This window comes from Cervus elaphus, chromosome 1 (assembly GCF_910594005.1).
Source record: "Cervus elaphus chromosome 1, mCerEla1.1, whole genome shotgun sequence".
NCBI lineage: Eukaryota > Metazoa > Chordata > Mammalia > Artiodactyla > Cervidae > Cervus > Cervus elaphus.
In genome coordinates, this window is record NC_057815.1 from 31,153,948 (window position 1) to 31,171,273 (window position 17,326).

A 17,326-nucleotide genomic window follows, 5' to 3' on the forward strand; every position below is an offset into this window, starting at 1 on the left:
CATTTGAATCAGTTCTAATGAGTTGGATGAAACGAGCCCATTATACAGAGTGAAGTAAGCCAGAAAGATAAAGACCAATACAGTATACTAACACATATATATACATATGAAATGTAGAAAGATGGTAACGATAACCCTTTATGCAAAACAGAAAAAGAGACACAGATGTACAGAACAGACTTTTGGACTCTGTTGGAGAAGGCGAGGGTGGGATGTTTCGAGAGAACAGCATCAAAACATGTATATTATCTAGGGTGAAACAGATCACCAGCCCAGGTTGGATGCATGAGACAAGTGCTTGGGCCTGGTGCACTGGGAAGACCCAGAGGAATCGGGTGGAGAGGGAGGTGGGAGGGGGGGATCGGGATGGGGAATACATGTAAATCCATGGCTGATTCATGTTAATGTATGGCAAAAACCACTACAATATTGTAAAGTAATTAGCCTCCAACTAATAAAAATAAATGGGGAAAAAAAAAAGAGTTGTTGAATTAAATTGAATTGCTGGGGACTTCCCTGGTGGTCCAGTTGTTATGAATCTGCCTATGATGCAGGAGATGTAGATTTGATCCCTTGTTGAGGAACTAAGATCCCACATGCCCTGAAGCAAATGAGCCTGTGAGCTGCAACTATTGGGCCCATTTCCTTTGGAGTTCGAATGTCACAACTAGAGAGTCCACATACCACAAGGAAATATCCTGCATGACGCAGTGAAGATCCTGTGTGCTGCAACCAAGACCCACTAAATGCAACCAAATAAATAAATAAATAGTTTTAAAAATTGAAATGCTAGGACACTTTTCTATGTATGGTTATTAAACTGAACCTTTCCTAGAACTGGACAAGAATGAATCTCCAATATTAGTATACTAGAAAATTGTCTTTATGACTGGAAGAGTAAATCTGTTTGACAAATAAATGTAATAAGTTTACAAAATATGTATTGATAGAAAATAGTAACCAGATAGCACACATATATTGAGTTATGACTGTTCTACAAAGCTAAAAACTTAATTTATGTGAATGACACAGGATTTAAAGCTTACTCAGAGTCTATAAAACATTGAAGGAATGTTCCAGAATTTAGGCAGATTTTTAAAACAGAAGGGTAAATCTTGCATGTTTGCATAAAAACGTGTATTATGCAGTTTCTTTAGCCTTTTGTTTAGAAAAAAAATCAAATCAACTTTGAACAAATATTTTCAAGTAGTACCAGGAGCAACTTTGCTTTTTTAATTTATTATTATTGAGCTTCCCAGGTGGCTCAGTAGTACAGAATCTGCCTGCCAATGCAGGAGACACAGGTTCAATCCCTGGGTTGGGAAGACACCCTGGAGGAGGAAATGGCAACCCACTCCAGTATTCTTGCCTGGAAAATCCCATGGACAGAAGAGCCCGGGGGACTACAGTCCATGCAATCACAAAGAGTTAGACATTATTGAGCACACATGCACGTACAGTCTTTTATAGGCTTCTTGATTCTCTAAAGTTTGTGTCCATTTTTTCCCATCTCTTCTGCCCATATGATTCACATTATATATTTTCTTCTTAGATTATTAAAACGAGAAGAAAGTTTCACATTCATTCCTCGGTCCCGTGAAGAGCTTCCAGACAACTTTCCAAAAGAAATCCCTGGGATATGCTATTTCCTGGAGGTAAGAACTGGTCCTAAGCAGCCAAAGCCTTCTCTTTCTTCATCGAAAATAAAAAAGGTTTCCTACAACATTGGCACTATGTTCCTCCGGGAGACAAGCCTCTGAGACCTGCTGCAGATCAAAGACTCCTCCAAAAGCACAAGCCCAGAACATGGGTCATGACAGGAGAATGAAGAGAGAGATTTCTCTTTCACTGCTTTGTTGAGAACAAACAGTGGAATTTCTGTTATGTCAGGCAATAATCCTGGAAAAAGATGGGTGATGACTGTCAATAAAAAACCTGGAGAGCAAGGGGGCAATGTATTCGTTCTTATGAGTGATTTTGGTCACATATATATTATATATGTATAATACATATATATGTATTTTAATTAATTACAAATGTGGGGCCCATTCAAAACTAATCAACAGTCCATGTTTTCTTGTTTGTCACACATATAGGTATCTTTATATATTTGTATTGCTTTTGAAAGCCAGTTTTGATTATATATTCCTACATTTAGTGAGTTGGTATGAGAGGAATATTTTCTAATTTTGTTTTTCTGAGCAAACATTTCATACATATATCTTGGCAGTGTGGTAAACTTCCCAGCAGGAAAAACTGTAACTGCAAAATATTTTAGGGATATTACCTATTTTTATACATACCTCTATATAATTTCATGCAGCACTATTAGATTTTTCAGAATATGCTATTGTATAGTTGATACATTATATAATTCTAACTTATAAGTTAAATATAGTTTCACTTAGACTTAGACATAACCTAGTATTTCAGATGCTGAGAAAGCATTGTATATCTACTTAGTAATTATATCTTTTAGATTTGATTAATGTAGCACAGAATCCAAAGGAAATGGAATTTCCTAATAGCAAACGTATGTATCTATAACCAAGATTAAAGATCTTTTTGCTATTTTCTAAGAAATATCAGTGAAAATAAAATGCTTTGCTACACTGGACCCTTTCAACTTAGCACTTCTAAATATACATAGTTTTTACAATATATTAAATTATAATAAATAGCATCCTACTAAATGACATGTAAGTCTTTCCCCCTTGCCCTGTCACCTTCTTCAATGTATGCTTCCTAAAGGCTAACTGCCACACTTGGGGATAAATTACTAAACACTGGCATTAGTGAGAAAGAAGTGTAGGTTATTTTGACAAGGATGTTGTTTATTCTTGCATAATAAAAACAAGGGAAAATGTGCTTTATGAATTTGAGATTTTTTAATGTTCTTCTGTACTTTATTTGATGTGACTTTTTAATTCCGTGAATCACCTTCATTAACACTGAAGTATGCCTAACCTTCATACTAAGTAATCACAGTAGTTACAGATAGGCTTCCATTGCATGTTCTGATTAACAATGCATGAAGATATTATTACAGACTCACCCTGAAATTAGGAGCACAATGTATCCAGAATTTTCCTAATTTGGTTCATATATAAAAACTAAGTTTCTCTTCAGTCTAATTAGTTGGAAAGTATTGTTTCCTTGAAACCTTGTGGTGGCCAATTTCTTACTCCAGTGGGTATATTCACTGGTAGCTTCTGTCTACTGAATAAAACACATTTTTCTGTTTAGGTTTTGACTGCATTATGATTTGGTTCTTGCATAACTCAGTTAAGGAGTATATTAACTAGTGTCCAATGTAGTCTGTGAGGATTAATTAGTGTTTTCAAGTTCCCTAAGTATACAGCTAGAAAATACTTTAAGATATGCAAAGTATTTGTTATAATGGTTATCATTTTTATAATTATTGAACTCTGTCTCTCCTTGGAGCATAAGAGGACACTAGTGTAACACTTTTCATGTGGAGATAGGACCTAGATCCTGAGCTCTCTGAATCCATGCCTGTCCCTCCATTCCTTGGATCTAGATCTCTGTTTTTAACCACATCTGAGCAAGAAGGCCAGGGTGTTTATAGGAGCCTGTGGAGGCAGAGGACAAGGTGCTCTCACACGAATAATTACTCAAAAGAATTTCTTTAGTGGGCTCGAAGATTAACTCACTTCTTCCATAGGGAATAGAGGGCAAGTTTACAGTCAGTGTGGAAAGAATAGGCTCTGGGAGCACTTTAATCCTCCTGCTGAGACTAGGAAATGCCTTAGCTATGTCAATGGTCTTCTTATAGCGCAGGAGCATGGGGAGGAACCAAACTCACTGAAGTCATTTATGCTTATTCTGCACAGTCATTTAAAGCATATTGTGAAATAGTAAATTGTAAGTATTTTAATCATAACCAATGTGTTTTGTGACCATAAGGCTGAAAGGGACTTCCAGGAATCATCCAATCTATTTCTCTGCTTTTTGTAAAGATTTGTCTAAGCAACTATTCTAAACATATGGTTATTTTCTCTATACTTAAAACTATCTGTGGGAAGCATATTTTAAAAGCATCCTTGACAACCATCATTATCTAGTAGTTGCTGATAGGGCTTGGGATAAGAATTGTATATATATTCAATTTGTCAGAAGAATAACAAGCCCTTTCTTAGTTTATATGATTTTACTTAGAGAAAAGTAGCTATTTACATTGTCACAAATGTCACAATGAAGAATATTCCAGAGATCTAATCAATATCACAAACAGGATGTAAACTACATTTTTCATACAATATATATCTTTGAAGATATAGTCTGAGGCAATATTCTGATCTATTACCATTTTTCCAACCTAGTACAGCTGACTTATTATAGCTACACTCTTCCTATATGTATTTGCAAAATATGGTATAAAATGGCAATTCATTCTAGCTGCAATCATAGAATTTAGAGGCTGTGAAAAAGCATTATATTTTTATTTGTCCTATAGAGTACAATACATGTATCCTCCATTAGCAATTGTGATTGTAATAATGGGTGGCATTTGGTATTTCATTTGACAAATATCTATACAGTATTTGCATGGACAAACTATTACATCCATCACGTGTTTTAGTGTGGCAGATTGGAAGGGATTTAAATGAATATCCCTTTAGAAATCAAGTGGTATTAAATTGGGGAAATGGCTTTACCCACTCTAAAGGGGATACCTTAAGGGAAAAAATGTCACTTATAGTCCTCTGTTTCAGTATTCTTTCAAGCAACTGATTTGAAGATGTTACTTTATGACTAGCCATCAGTACCAAACCTTCATGTTGGCATCAATATGATTTTAATGGCGAGAATGTCATTGTTTACAAATGAATGAGTTATATAACAAAGCCAGAAACCCCCCATAGGTACCCAAAACATACTGCACAGTATGTGCTCTGTGAACCTTAATAAATAAGTAACAGCCATAATAAAAAGAATAATACTCAATGCCTGAAGAACACATGTAGTTGGGACTCTTGACTGTGTCGTGTTGAGTAGAGATGGGAAGGAAGAAACAACTTCTAGATGACAGTTTAGTCCAACTGTCTAAAATCGGCCTTGAAATATTTGTTGATTTCCCTTTTAATGCCTGATTATGTGTGAAATCCAGCGGTCATACACTCTGAGATAGGCACTGATGGCCTAAGGCTTGAGAGGGGGTTTATGGGGGATCCAGTGCTTCAAGTATGTACTCTCAAGATCTCACACTTTTCTTATCTAGTAACAATAGTAGCAGGAGCATAGCGTTTTATTGTCGAAGTGCAAAGTTGTGTGTCTCTCCAGGAGCCAAATAGAACAACAACTTAAGCAAAATCTCATTCACAAGTCTTAATTTGGCAAATTCCTCCAAAGAGTTATAGCAATAAAGCAAAATTACATTGATGGATAGAGAACGCAAAATCACAGAGAATTTGGAAAGCTGCCAGGCTGTCTTTTTCTACAGAATCATACTGATATCAGTTGAAATGGCATATTTGATATCATGAGGTATAAAGAGGGAGCTCAAGATTATGAACATCCTTAAATATATTTATTGAAGATTCCTTGTATTCCTAACTCACTCAAGGCAAGTTTGTGGATTATCAGAGAAGACAGTAAAACTTCTATTTTTAGGTTTCTGTTTGTCTGCATTTTCAGAACAACTTAATCCATGCCCAGATCCTCTCTTACTTACTCCATGCTGTCATTGGAAACCATCGTACCAAGTCAAGTTTGGCTCCATCAAACCTCATTTTCTCTGTACCACTGAACCTAACATGGCCATAGAAAGAGTTGCAGATGCCTATTTTAGGCAGATTGGAAGATACACAAAACTCCAGGCCCAAGTAACAAAGTGCATCTCAAGTGAACTAACCATTCTTAGTTGAACTGGAGCATTGCTTATACCTGTAGCTTCTTTCTCTGATCTCTTCAAAATACAATCTGGCTCTAAGCACTTTGTGCAATTTCAATAAATGTTCCTGCAGAATGAATTACACGTGGCTCTGAATAGGCTCTGGGTGGCATCAGATGTCTTTCAGCCAACAATACCTATAAATTCAAGTCTAAGACCTAAGCCCTATATTATAGTCTGGGTATTTCTCTTAGATTATACCCTGATGCTGGGAAAGATTGAGGACAAGAAGAGAAGGGGCAAGAGAGGATGAGATGGTTGGGTGCATCACTAACTCAACAGACATGAGTTTGAGCAAACCCAGGGAGATAACGAAGGACAGGAAAGCCTGGCATGCCACAGTTCACGGGGGTAACAGAGAGTCGGACACAACTTGGTGACTGAAAAAGAATAGCAAATATTCAGCTACAAAATTTATGTCATTTCAGAGGCTTCTATGAGCATATCTTATTAGATGTAACCTGAAGAACACAATGCATGAGAGGCTTAATTATTAAAGTTTAACATACTACGTTCTGGATGATGATTCTTTAAGGGTTGCTCTTGATATGAATACACTTAATTTACAACCAGCTGACTTAACATGTACATAAATTGTGTTAACATGATTGAACGAATTTATTGTTAAATGGATAAACTGACTGCAGCTGTGGACTCAATTTCACACTCCTCATGGTATTGAATGAAGAACAGACACTGATATTATATACTGAATAACATAAATTTTGTCAGAGCATTTTGAGACAGTGTGCAAAATTCCTTACACTTGATTCAAAAAGTTGAAGCCTGAGCATTATGTTACCTTTCTGTTTACTTCCTTCTTTTGTTCCTTTATTCCTTTCATGAAAGTTCCTTTTTCTTTTCATAAAAGTCATTGCTCTTTCTTTTCTTTCTTCTTCCTTTCATTAAAAAGTCATTGGTACATTTCTAAGCAGGAAGAATCACAGCTAATCTTATGTTATAGAATAGTTTTAGTTTTATAAAGTAATAAACAATGTGCATTTGTGTGCCCTAAATGTAGATATTACTTGATTAAAAGGAATGGCATCTGGAAGGACTTGGGATGTAGAGAAGTAAAGTTTGTGTCTTTATTTCTATTGGTCTGTGACTCACAGACCACAGCTTTAGCCATGTGCCTCGTTGCCAGTTCCATCCTTATTAAGAAATGATCCTGTTCAATGTTTCAACTCATCAGCTTGGCAGTCTCTGACTGCCTTAGGAAGCTTTTTAGCAGTAGTAGTATTTTGGTCACTAAGTCATGTCCGACTCTTGTGACCCCATAGACTGTAGTCTGCCAGGCTCCTCTGTCCTTGGGATTCTCCAGGCAAGAATACTAGAGTGGGCTGCCATTTCCTTCTCCAGGAGATCTTCCCCACCCAGGAATCGAACCCAGGTCTCCTGCATTGCGGGCAGATTCTGTACCAACTGAGCGATGAAGGAAGACCTGAGGAAATTTTAGGGACACAAATTACTGGGCTTTACCTTTAAGATTTGGGTTCAGTAGGTTTCAGGTGAAGGCCTAGGAATCTGTATTTAGAAAATCACTCTAGGTTATGCTAATATACAGCCAGATTTGGGGATCATTGAAGAATATTCAAATAATCCCAATTACTAGGAATAAATACAAGCTGACTGAGATAGAAATATTTTATTTTATTTGTAGTTATTTTGAAAAGCAAATGCTTCAGGCTTCATAGCATTATTTCTTTCACAAGTTTTAATTTTTCAGCTTTGGTTTCAAATTTATTGTCCACTTTTTGGGCATAAGTCTTCAAATTTATTATAGACTTAAGTCAAGACTGATAAGCATGAGGGACGAATATTGCTCACTATTAGGCATTCTAGACACAGTAAGGTTTTCTTAGAAACTGCCAGAGCTGTGCAGAAAACATCACAATATTTGCTGACCCTTACCACCAAGATATGAACTATGAATGTTTGGACAGAGAAGTAAATGTCAAAGTAACAGCCTTACTTCTGAGTGCTTTGATTTTTATGTTCTAAAACATCACCAACTTGATGCTTAGTCTCACTCTGCACTTTTCACATTGAATCATACATTCATCTAAAAATTATTTCCTAGCAATATTTTATAACAACAACCTTTAAGCAATAATCTAAGCCATTATGATGATGATGTATGAAACTTGCACTCCTATGCAAGTTTAGGGAAATAGAGACATGTCTTACATAAGCAATAATATAAGTGGTGGGGACTTTTAAATGATATTCACCATTCTACTACAGCAAAATGAGCAGCAAGGGATAGATAAAAAATTATCTGAGCAGGTAACATGCTTAATCTCTCTCATAAGTCCTTCATTTGCACACATGTTATGAAGTAATTGAAATATTCTGATCAGATTGTTTCTGATGTATAATTATTGATACCTATCATAATATGATTTCTATTCCTCTGAAAGCATTGTGAATGTTTTGTTGCCCAGATTTTCAGATCTTTGTAGTATATATTAAATAGAAGTATTTAAGTATAGATAAATGAGCAAAAGTATAGAATGGGTTGGATGAATTGAGAGTGTAGGCTTGGCAAAAATATAGATACACCTTGGGATAAGCTAATTAATTCAACTGTTTTATAAGGTCTGTCTGATAAGATGAAAGCTTAAAGAGTCATTTTCACTGTTTTCTGTGATACTGAATGTTTAGTAGGTACAATATTTTGGCTTTCAGAATGTGATTGATTGAAATTCATCTCTAGTATAATTTTTAAATATCTGAAAATTATTGTGTAATTATGTTTAAAATATCCTCTACTTTGCATTTGACGATTACACTAAAGCTCACAGGCTTCAAAATGATTAATTCATATTTCTATTTTCTTAAAATATAATTTTAATCAGATATAGCATGATTAATAATAATCAGTCCTTTAGTAGTTAAATTGCTCCTCCCTCATTTAGAATCATGTATCAGGATTACAATTAAAAGTAACAGATAAATTTATGGTACATTGAGGTACTTCTAATCATCTGATTATTATTTAGCAAAATCATATAAGGTCAGAATCCATGTCTAAGCCTCTAAATAAGATTGTCATTTAGTCGCTAAGTCATGTCTGACTCTTTATGACCCCATGGACTGTAGCCTGCTAGGCTCCTCTGTCCATGAGATTACAGCTTCTATTTTCGTCTAGATGGATAAACTCCCTTATAATCTTGAATCTGAACACAATTGGAATCATGAGTGAACTTGCTAGTATTTTACCTTTAAACTACCAACATCAAAGCTCAAATTAACATCCTCCTACACACAGTTTATAAAATTCCCCTATAAAAATTAAACAGGGTGTGTTGAGTCACTGAGAAAGTAGTTTATTTTTTCTTTTTTTTAAATTTTTTTCTACTGAGAAAGCATTTGATGATCATCTTTTTGTATATCATTGGAAGCTTACACCTTAATAAGCAAGCTTTTGATAATAAATAATAAAAATATTTGAGTCCACTAAAAATTACAGTGAATTTATTTCCTCAGTTAATTCATGTAGTTGCTGATCAGACCACTCTTAATGTTAGACTTAAGTACTATTGCTAATTATTTGAAAGCAGAAGAGACAAGAAAAACTAAATGATGAGCTTAAGTAGCAGCTTGTTTCTAATTCTTTTGATATACATTTTTTAAATAAAGGAATTGGTTTATATTTAATCTTCCTCTGTGGCCTTCTGGCTAGCTGGAGATAAAGAAGGGATTCTACTAAATGAATTTTTACTGTGGACTATTAAGTGTAATTAATAAGTAGAACAGTAATGTATTAATTGGGATAAAATCAGAATTCTGAAAAATTGTTTCCTCACACCTCCTTGCTTTTTAAAGACAGTTCTTCCCATTTTGCTGCCTGGCCTCAGACTCAGGACACGGGGACAGATGGAAGGGTGGGATGAGCAGCAGCTTTAGATGAGGTTGGTTAGAGATTGAACTTCTTTCTTTGTGAAGGTGTACATACTCCTAAAGGGAGGCAGTTTTCATAATAGACACATGTGTTTTAGTGAAAGCCAAATGATTTGCTCATTTTTATTTTAAAAAGAAAATAGAAAAATATCCGTCATGAGCTATTTTCAGTTTTCTTCGGAGGTAGTGACAACCTCTTAGCAGGGGCACACATCTGTGAAACTGGAATTAGAAACTCACAAAGCTATATATAGAGACTCTGAAGGTGGTAGATGGAGCTAGTTTTGGTTACAATGATTAAGATCAATGAAGTGTCAGAATGTCTGAATTTAAGGAGCACAGAACAAATACCAGGTCAGATCAGATCAGATGTATATCACAGAAAGCCTGTGAAAATTAGCACAAAAGACTATCTGTGTTCAAGTAATACTAAAACAAAACATTTTTTTCCCTTTTATAACAAGCCTGGCTGAGCTAACAGTCAGAAAGAAGAATACAATTTGATTTTGTACTTCATTTTTTTTTTGTTGTTCTGACATTATAGAAGTTATATCATTCCCTAGCTGGAAAATCTAATCACAAAGATTAGGAAATATTTATTCTGTGTAGTAACATCTATAAAATGGCTTGCGGGATCTATACTATATTCCATATTCTTCTTCACATTGCTTCCAAATTGGGCTTTAGCTGCAAGCAAAACAGGTGTTCAACTTTAGAGGAAATAAAAGACTTTATGACACCAGGCCTTTCCATCTTATTCTGGGATGCTCCAGAGACCTGGAACTGGGGAGACAATTACCTACAGCATTTGATGATGTTCTGAAGGAGAGATGAAGATGTACTCTCAGTCTTTTAAAATTAAATGGGTTAGATAGTCTATAAACATCATTCAAAGATGTTTCACTTTATATGTGGGTAGTTAATTCAAGCAGAGTTTCTTTAGAACTGAAATTTTAAAAGAAAGAAGCAAACCTGACCAATTTTTAATCAGAATTATTAGACTGTTTTTTAAATTTATGTTTAAGTGAAGAAAAATTATTTTACAATATTGTGTTGGTTTCTGCTGAACAGCAACACAAATCAGCCGTAAGTTCACATATATTCTCTCCTTTTTGAATCTCCCTCCCACCAAGCCCCCATCCCACCCCTCTAGGTTGTCACGGAGCACCAGGTTGAGCTCCCTCTGTTAGAAAAATAATTTAGGACAAAAAGTTGCTGTCTTGAAAGCCAAGTTACTTATAGCAAAATTTCAGAATGCTAAAGATTTTTGAAAGCTTTCTAAAGGTATCAAGTGATTCAGCACTGAGAAAGAAAAAGAAAACAAAGAATTGTAAATTACATTTCGATATTTTTCTCTATGTTTTCCATTTGTTGCAACAAAGATGTAGAAGATATAATAAATGAGACAAAGTTATTAATTTTGGCAATGAGCTATGGTTTGCAAATTTGGCAACATTATTTTACTTAAAATAATAAGCTGTTTTTAATAACATGAGGGTTGAGGATAACATTCAAGTATACTATATTCCCATTCATCTATATATGGATCTAGAACAAAGTATCTCAACTTCTGAGGATAAAATCTAAATGAAAACTAATTTATGTTCAAAAATTTTGAACAATAAATATATTATTCTATATGTCTTCTAACTAACAAGAAGGTATGCATTTCTATACTTAATAAAATCTCAATTCCTAGAACAATTCTGTTTTTATTGACTCCCAAGAAGCTTTCCTTTATGGTCAATATCACTATCGTTTAAGGCTGGCAAGAGAGTATGGGATGATACATAATACCTGAGAATAGGATGATCTGCACCAATTATTTCTGTAAAATAATTTAAAATCTGCCCCCCTCCAACTTTTTAAGCTTTTTTTTAGTTCAAATCTCCATAGTTAAATAAAATTCCATGTTGGAGTGGCCAGATGTTATCAACATGAAACCCCCCCCCCTCCAAATTTTATTGATATAAATTACCTGGTTAAAATGAGAACCTAACCTGGGCTTGAAGTCTCAGATATATTGTTTTTGTATTATTTGACTAGAAAGTATTATCAAGAATAAGAAATTTGTTATTATGTTAGATCTCATTCTAGCAAAGCAGGTATAGATAAACTGGATGAGTATAATTATCTACAATAATTCAAGGAATTTTTTAAAAATTATTTTTGCTCTTTTTGTACAATGATAATTACTAGTGAATGGTGGCCAAAATTATTATCCTTATCCTTTTAATTTGTTTCAAGTATGTTACCAGACAATTATAAAATCCATCCCTTTCATTTGTTATGCAATTCAGTGACCTGAAATAGTTGGTACTCATTGCTTTTTCTTTTAATCCTTAAAATACTTTTTTTTCCTGTCTAAAGAAAAATTCTCCTACTAAAATGCAAATGAATATCTGACTATAGGAAGTATCCCATTTTACTTCAACTGGACTGCAACCAAAAAAAAAGAGACACCTACACAGAAGATTACAAGAGACAAAAATCACTTTGCCTACATTAAACTGTCTAAATAGCTCAACCCTCTTAACTTAGAAGAAAGTTGAAAATAGATGGTAAGGCTAACTGATTGTAGTTTATTTTTAGCACACTATTAATACATAACAGAATATCATAAAATTCAGCATGTCAAAATTTTGATCAAGAAACAGGAAATATGCTAATTGGAATAAAAAGACTTAAAGGAGCAAAAAATCTTGTTTTATAGGTGCCCATCAGTGCAGAATTTGGGAATATTTGGTACTATGTCTTTAATCAATACTTGCATTATGATCTAATTTAATATTAGCATAGTCTTTATGTTAATAAGAAACCATGCAAGAGTCCAAATATCAAGTGTGGCTATAACTTGAATAAACAATAGAGTTTGATGTTACTTCTGAATAAGATTATTGGTGAGTGTAAAATGAATAGGCTACATCTATAGGTATTATGTGCAGAAAATATTTAGGCTCTTAGGTTTGTCAGCATCCTCAGCATCTCTTTTCCATCTCTCCCTCCCTCCTTTGCTCCCTTTTATCTCTCCCTCTCCCTCTCACCCCTTCCTTCCTTCCTTTTTTTCTTTTTCTTATAAAGTACGAGAAAAATAGTATTTTATTACTATGGTTGAGATTGCTTTTTCACTTTCACATGATTGAACACTTTGTGAATTCATGAGGTAGGGAAGAAAATGTGACTATTCAGATATAGATCACTTGGGTATAGAAATGATTGAGACAATTGAGACCTTGGCTTCTATAGACATTTCATCAGTTAAGAGAAACATGAGTTTTTGTTTTCTTTTTAAAATGCTCTTCTTTTACTGAATTTAAACACGATTTCAAGAAATATCAGGGTCACCCTTTTTGGACAATCTCCTCCTACAAACATCTTAATTTGAAAAAATCCTCTTGTTTTCAAATGGTAAATCTTTCCTTGGGTACCACACTGCTAAAGATAAAAATAGAAAAGAAGCTTCTTCTATCTATAGGGAAATATTTTTTTCCAAAAACTACTTCCCAGGTACTACTTGATTTTATTGGCTCTTTGTCTAGAGATGACTGATATACTGTGTTGCTTCCTGTATACCCTTCTGTAACTCACTTTGACATAGTGTGGTGTTTGGGTTCTTTTTTGAGGGTTTGAAAATGTTTGCTATCAATTTCATGTCTACTGTATTGAAAAAGTAGCATAATATGTATTGCAAATTTCTTAGCTCTATTCCTTTAAATTTTGGCATATATTCAGATAGTTGTTTATAATCATAGTTTTGAGTTATTCACTAGAATTAACAAATTACCATAATCTTAGGTACAAAAACACAGGTTGGATCATTTTATGGTAGCTATATTGAGGGATCAATCATTTACAAATCCCAATCTAAAACCATTTTTTCCCAGGGGAAATTCAATAATTTCTAGCAAATAATATGACTCATAAAGGAAAAGAAGTGAAATGTCTCATTTAAAGGAATAATGAGAAAGAAGAGTATGCACTTCTCTTTTAGATATCCCTAATACCACAATAATTTGAACAAGTCTTGAACAAGATTTAAAGAATATTTAATCTCTAAAACTGAACATTTTATTAATTTTTTGTTGTGTATTAATGTTACGTTCAAGCTCTTTAATGAGTTTTCTATGTGACATACATTTGTTTGTGTTCATTAACAGCAAACTATGTAGAAATGATATAGCTATGTTTTCTCTCTGGAAAGATTTGCTTCAGTAAGTCAAATACCTTTGAATTTTGGTACTTATTTCACATTTGAACTTTGTTGAACACCTCAGGGATCTTCTACTATAACTAATCAGGTAGTCTGTCAAAGGAAAGGATATGAAAAATTCAGAAAATTTAAAACTTCAAAGGGAAGAATTTCTATGTCAATCAATTTTTGTTTATTCCACATTGATATTCATTTGAAATTGTGAAAAAATGGGCAGCTTCCATATAAATTGACATCTATGAAAATGCGAAGTTCTTTCTTCCTATATTTTTCAGTGTTAAGAAAACCTTTGTCTTGAAATGATAGACCTTAATACTTACTTTTTTTTTCTTTTAAGAAATATGACCTTCAGTATCTTTGTCATTTTTATTTGTTGAGAGAAATGTTTTCGGTAATAAATGTAAAAATGGAAGAAATAAGATTGAGGAAAACAGATGAAATATAAGATGACATTTGAACAGCTGTGAGCTACAGTCCCATTTTCTCCCTCTATTTTGTTGCCTCCTACTAAATTTATATTGAAGGCCCAGTCTGGCAAAAATAACAACTACTAGTCATTGTCTCCTTTTATTATTTAAAGATAAGCAAAAATTATTCCAACTATGTGGAAGTTGATTCACATAATAATGGCAGCTTATTACTACTAGAAAAGTCAGGTTAAGTTCAAATAGAAAAACAGTTCATGGGCAAAACAACTTTCTGATTTTCTTAGAGTTGAATTAGCAGCTTTTTTTCTTTAAAAAAAAAAAAATTCCTGAAAAGTTTTCCTTGGACAAACTGTAATTTTATAACTGCCTTTAATCACATTATAATTTTGGTAATCAAATGACAAAGCTGTCTCATTAAACTTTTAAAGTTTATCAATTAAGTGCATTTCAGAAGAGATTGGGCATGTTCAGGGTGGTATGGCCATAGACAATTAAGTGTATTTCAGAAATAATACATATCATTCTTCATTTTGCAATCAATCTACCTGAATTCTGACACTTCAACTGTGAATTCCCATTTTACCAAGCCAAAGGTTTTCATTTCCCTAACAGTATTTAGATAAAAACAAAAACAAACAAAAATCTGCCTGCTCATTTTAATGTGTAAGTAGTCAATGCATTTCTATCAAACATTCAAATGCTATATAAATATAAACAGGTTTCCCCAACCCACTTAATAAAATCACATGAGTATACTGTGCTAGGCCTTCATTCAGTTACTTTGCATGGGGTAGGTTTTACTTAACCAGATAACAGAATTATTTTAATGTTTTGTCCAATTCATTTGCTATAATTTCATGTGTCTAAATTTTTGCTTTGACCTGTAATGTAAATAGTATTTTCCATTTGCTTTTTTTATTATCAAATTATAATTTGTAAATCATTACTTTTAAAAATCTAGTTATCACAAACTTAAATTACAATGTCATAAAATAATACTAAGATATATACTAATATATTCATAGGGCATGGTTAAATTACATGTGTTTTGAAATGTCGAGCTTTTTTGATTTTTAAAGATGATTGCATCCCTTAAACATGTAGCATTTATTTTAAAAGTTTGTTTGGTGTTTCATATTATATTTTAAGATATTTTTCTTTACTCAATAGTATAAGTTTAGAGAAGCTTTCTGATTGAGAAGATAAAATATGTCTCATTTCATAGAAGTTTAAGAATACTAGTGTGTGTAAAAGTATGTAAGCACTTATAGGATTATAAACGTCTTTGCTTTTGATGTAACACCACTTTTTATTCATTTGATTGTGCTTATTTATTGTTATTCTAAATCATGCATGATGTAAATAGTATATTTCATTATGTAAAATGTCTTTGTATTTACAGACCAAAAAATAAGATAAATTTGTATATGAAAAATCAGTGATTAAAAACTTGGGATTCTTATAAAACAAAGTAGAATTAACAGTTGTGTGTTATATTTACATAATTCATTGCAAAACTCTCTGTTTAAACCAAACATTTATTTACCTTATAAGTCAAAACTGTCGCTTATAAAATATTTAAATCAATAAACAATACCAAAACAGACAAGTCTATAGATCGTTCTTAGTGTATTTTTTCATACCATGACTGACAATGACTTAGAATATGAATGAATAATAAATGAAAGAATGGGGAACCAGTAAATGAGTGAATGGAGTGTTCACAATGTGTTATCATTATGACTAAAGATGATGCTACTGACACATCAGGCAAGACCAATTTTTAATTATTTTATAATATGAAAACTCTCCTTAATTATTAAATATCTTCCAGAACTCCAATGTCCACAGTACTGGAGAGAAGGCTTGGGAGGGAAGGCTTGAGAGGGAAGGCAGTACTCTTAATTTGATCTTTGCCACAGGACTTTGTAAACTGAGGAGTTTTATGGCTCTCCAATACTTGTTTCAGTCTTGTCTTTTTCTTACTCTTTTCCAATCTATCTCCTTTTTTTCTTTTTTCTATTTTTCTTTTCTTTTTTTTTTTGTTTTTGTTTTTGTTTGTTTTTGAGTGCAGAAGTCATTAGCCTCTCCAAATTTTGTGTGCAAACCACACAGTTCTGTCCTAAACTTGACTTCTTCTCTTGGTACTTTATTAAATGCAAGAAGAAGCCAATACACAGTATTCTGGCTCTCCACGTTACCAAATTCTTATTTGGCTGCTTGCCACTCAAAATCCAATAATTCAAGGAGCAAGTGTCAGTAGAAAGGAAAGATGCTTTAATCAGAAAAGTCTGCAACTTGGGGAGATGGTGAACTCATTTCCAGAAATCAACTCCAAGGATTCTGCTCAACCATGACAGTCTTTAAAGAAAAAAAATGATGGAAGGGAAGAAGCTCAGTGATTCACTGAGGCAAGGTTTTGGGTTCTTTAGTATATAGAGAAGTAGAGACATCACTTTGCTGACAAAGGTTCCTATAGTCAAAGCTATGGTTTTTCCAGTAATCAAGTACAGATGTGAGAGTTGGTCCATAAAAAAGACTGAGTGCCAAAGAATTGGCACTTTTGAATTGTGGTGCTGCAGAAGACTCTTGAGAGTCCCTAGGATTGCAAAGAGATAGAAGTAGTCAATCCTAAAGGAAATCAACCCTGAATATTCATTGGAAGGACTAATGCTGAAGCTGAAGCTCCAGTACTTTGGCCACTTAATGTGAAGAGCTGACTCACTGGAAAAAAAAACCCTGATGTTGGGAAAGATTGAAGGCAAAATCAGAAGGGAGTGGCAGGGGATGAGATGGCTATATAGTATCAGTGACACAATGGACATTAATCTGAGCAAAGCCCTCTTGCTAGTTTTTAGCAGGGTGTTT

At 33.7% G+C, this 17,326-nt stretch overlaps 1 protein-coding gene across 1 annotated transcript in view; it reads left to right on the top strand.

Annotated features, from left to right (window-relative positions):
• Positions 1–12,265, top strand: part of GUCY1A2 (guanylate cyclase 1 soluble subunit alpha 2) — a 431,399-nt gene extending 419,134 nt beyond the window's left edge. Inside the window, exon 8 of the mRNA XM_043898183.1 lies at positions 1,553–12,265. Within this exon, the coding sequence (XP_043754118.1) occupies positions 1,553–1,760 (208 nt within the window). The 3' untranslated portion in view covers positions 1,761–12,265. The remainder of the gene's footprint in view (positions 1–1,552) is intronic.
• The last annotated feature ends 5,061 nt before the right edge of the window (positions 12,266–17,326 follow it).